This window comes from Frankliniella occidentalis, unplaced genomic scaffold (assembly GCF_000697945.3).
Source record: "Frankliniella occidentalis isolate FOCC.00 unplaced genomic scaffold, Focc_3.1 Scaffold30, whole genome shotgun sequence".
In the NCBI taxonomy this organism is placed as follows: Eukaryota; Metazoa; Arthropoda; class Insecta; order Thysanoptera; family Thripidae; genus Frankliniella; species Frankliniella occidentalis.
In genome coordinates this window covers 1,612,971-1,615,627 of record NW_026267160.1, presented here as the reverse complement: position 1 = coordinate 1,615,627, position 2,657 = coordinate 1,612,971, and the positions used below count along the sequence as shown (strand labels likewise).

The following is a 2,657-nucleotide window of genomic DNA, read 5'->3' as shown; positions in this document are numbered from 1 at the left end:
ATTTTCAGAGATGCTTCAAACAACTGGGAAGGACGACCCACAGCAGAAGTAAGTTTGTCTTTTTTTGGGCCAAGTGCCGCTTAATGTGCAACTTTCTGTATTTTTCTTGTTGGGGTATTTTTATTAACTCACTTTCTTTCACTCATCACTTTTAGAATGAAGACCATACGGCTGCTCGAGTCCAAGTGGAGGTGGAGACGACCAACTGCGTGGTTACACGGTCCAAAAGGAAGCAGGCCGAAGCAAAAGGCCTCCCAGCATCCAAGAGGAATAAGGCGACAAATGCACAAGTAAATATCATACTTCGATGTACAGGGTGGTCCACAGACCCCTTCCTTTACTTTGCTTATTCTGTACCGCATGCAGGCGTGCGGGCGGGTTGCATACTCGCACGGGGCCGTAAGGCGCCGTGGTAAGAAACGGTAGGCAAGCTCGCCCGCACGCCTGCATGCGGTACAGTATAAGCAAAATAAAGGAAGGGATCTGTGGACCACCCTGTACATAATGTGCAATTTTCTGTATTTTTCTTGTTGGGTATTTTGTTCACTAATACACTTTCTTTTACTCCTCTCCACTTTTAGAATGAAGACGGCGATGTAAGAAATGCAAGTGTAGAGGAAATCTTGGACGACACCCACCCCAAACGAAACGTACAGGTAAATATCATACTTCGGTACATACATAGAGTTGTCAATAAAGCTTTGCAGCTTTGCAGTTGATCATTTTATTTTCTGCTTTTCTAAATTATATTATTTTCTGTTACCCAGGAGGACAACCCCAGTCTATCGATGGAGCGCATTTATCTGAAAGTGATAAAGAGTGCCACGGAGTTGAGGCAGCTAGCGGAGGCGGCAATCGACGGCCACCTACAAGAAATTGAGGCATTGAAGAGAGAATTGGAGAAAGAGAAGAGAGCGGGAGGATCGGGAGGTTAGTCGAGCTGGAGAAGAAGTGCGAAGAAGAGAAGACCCGGAGAGAGGAGGCGGAGAGAAAGGCCTTACAAGAGATGACTCGGTTGGTGGCAGTGGAAAGGCAGCATGCGCAAGAGAAGGGGTTGGGAAGACAGGCAGGTGGAACAGGCAACATAACATGAAGGAGAAGAAATGAAGAAAGAAATTGAACGACTGCAGAAAGAAAAGGAACAACTGAAGAAAGAAAATAAAGATTGGAGGAAGAAGAAAGACGCGACAGAACATGAAAGAGAAGAAATGAAGAAAGAAATTAAACGACTGAAGAAAGAAAATAAAGATTCGAGGAAGTACGTAGCGGGGAAGAAAGAGAGAGACGAGTGTAAGAAGGACTGCGAAGAGCTGAAGAAAGAAAGGGGTGAATTGAAGAATAGGTGCGAAGGGATGATGAAAGAGAAGAATGGGGGGAGGAAAGAAAAGAGATGATGAGAAAGTTGACTAAGCAAGAGGACGATCTGGAAAAAGCAAGAGTGATTTCTGAAAGAATGGAAGAGTTTATCAGCATGGTGGGGGGGGGGGGGACTCCCCGATCCCTCTTTCATTCAACAATCTCCCTTCGCCCGGCCCAGAAAGGACCATTTAAAACTACCATGAATTTGTGATGTAATAATGTAGAAAACAACTTTAATAAAATAGAGCTCTGAAAACCTTTTTACTTGTTCCTTGTTCTCTTCCTAACTCTCCCTCCCAGCCACACGACGCTTGACCAACGCGTTCATGATAAGCATTCCGGTAAAGTTGAAAAGAATTGAGCGAGTGTACCCATGGGCGTGGCGGTGCGGGGTGTGTTGTAGCGAGAACAAGGGGACTTTACATATTGGCGCGAGACGCAGCACAAGCTCCCTATCCGCACCTCCGTTGACGCGGCCCCGTGAGCCCCGAGGCCGCCCAGGCCCTCGAGGCTCTGGCCCCCGTCTGCCCCAACCCCGGCCGCGGGCTCAGCTCGCTCCGCGGGCCCGCGCCTCCTGCTGCTCGCCCCTCCCGCGGAGCTCCGCCGAGAGCAGATGATGGCGAGCACGAGCAGGGCCAGGAAGGCCACGCCGAGCGGGAGGCGAGACAAAATCCAGCTCTGCCTTTGGCCTCTGACGCGGCCCCGTGAGCCCCGAGGCCCCACACCCCCAGGCCCTCTAGGCCCTGACCCCCGTCCGCCTCGACCCCTCGAGACCCCTGTCGCTGTCTCGGGTGACAATATTGCACCCCGGCGACTGGTCACATGGACAAGTCAGCAGGTACAGCGCGTCGCGATCGGTCACGATGGCCCCCCGCCGACGACATTTCGTAAATAAATAAACAAGGTAGACGCACGTTAAAACCGTGTGAAGCTGAGCTAAATGTGCGTCTACCTTGGCCTGCGGCGCGCTAAAATTAAAATGTTTTCGCGGTTTTGGTTGGCATGCCTGTCCACCACACACATCCCACGTCTCACGCCAGGCGCCTCACTTCACGCTGTCTTTCGGGTGGTCTCTCCTTGCGCTTCCTGACAGAGCTGAGCATTTAAAGTTAAAGTTTAATTTCAAGTTCAAGTTAAGCTCAGCAATAAATGTCACAAAGCACTTCCTGCTCCAGATGAAGTATCCATGGCCTATTCCTCCTCGACGAAGTGTTACTTCCGGAGTGATTGAAGCGTAGAGCGCCGGCGGGGTGGGCTGTACTGTGCAGCACTCCTGTAGTGCGGTGATGCCTACCCGT

At 50.5% G+C, this 2,657-nt stretch overlaps 2 protein-coding genes across 3 annotated transcripts in view; one reads left to right on the top strand and one right to left on the bottom strand.

Moving 5' to 3' along the window:
* LOC113208218 (uncharacterized) overlaps positions 1 to 949 on the top strand; it is a 16,441-nt gene extending 15,492 nt beyond the window's left edge. Inside the window, exons 2-5 of one of the 2 annotated variants that reach the window (XM_052265744.1) lie at positions 9 to 48; positions 156 to 290; positions 582 to 656; positions 768 to 949. In XM_052265744.1, the coding sequence (XP_052121704.1) occupies positions 9 to 48; positions 156 to 290; positions 582 to 656; positions 768 to 935 (418 nt within the window). In that variant the 3' untranslated portion in view covers positions 936 to 949. Of the gene's footprint in view, positions 1 to 8; positions 49 to 155; positions 291 to 581; positions 657 to 767 lie in introns of those variants that run through there. The other variant, XR_008010952.1, reaches the window with a different exon arrangement.
* The window catches only part of LOC113208203 (uncharacterized), a gene marked incomplete in the record, with an annotated part of 47,802 nt that overhangs the window by 18,094 nt on the left and 27,051 nt on the right, over positions 1 to 2,657 (bottom strand).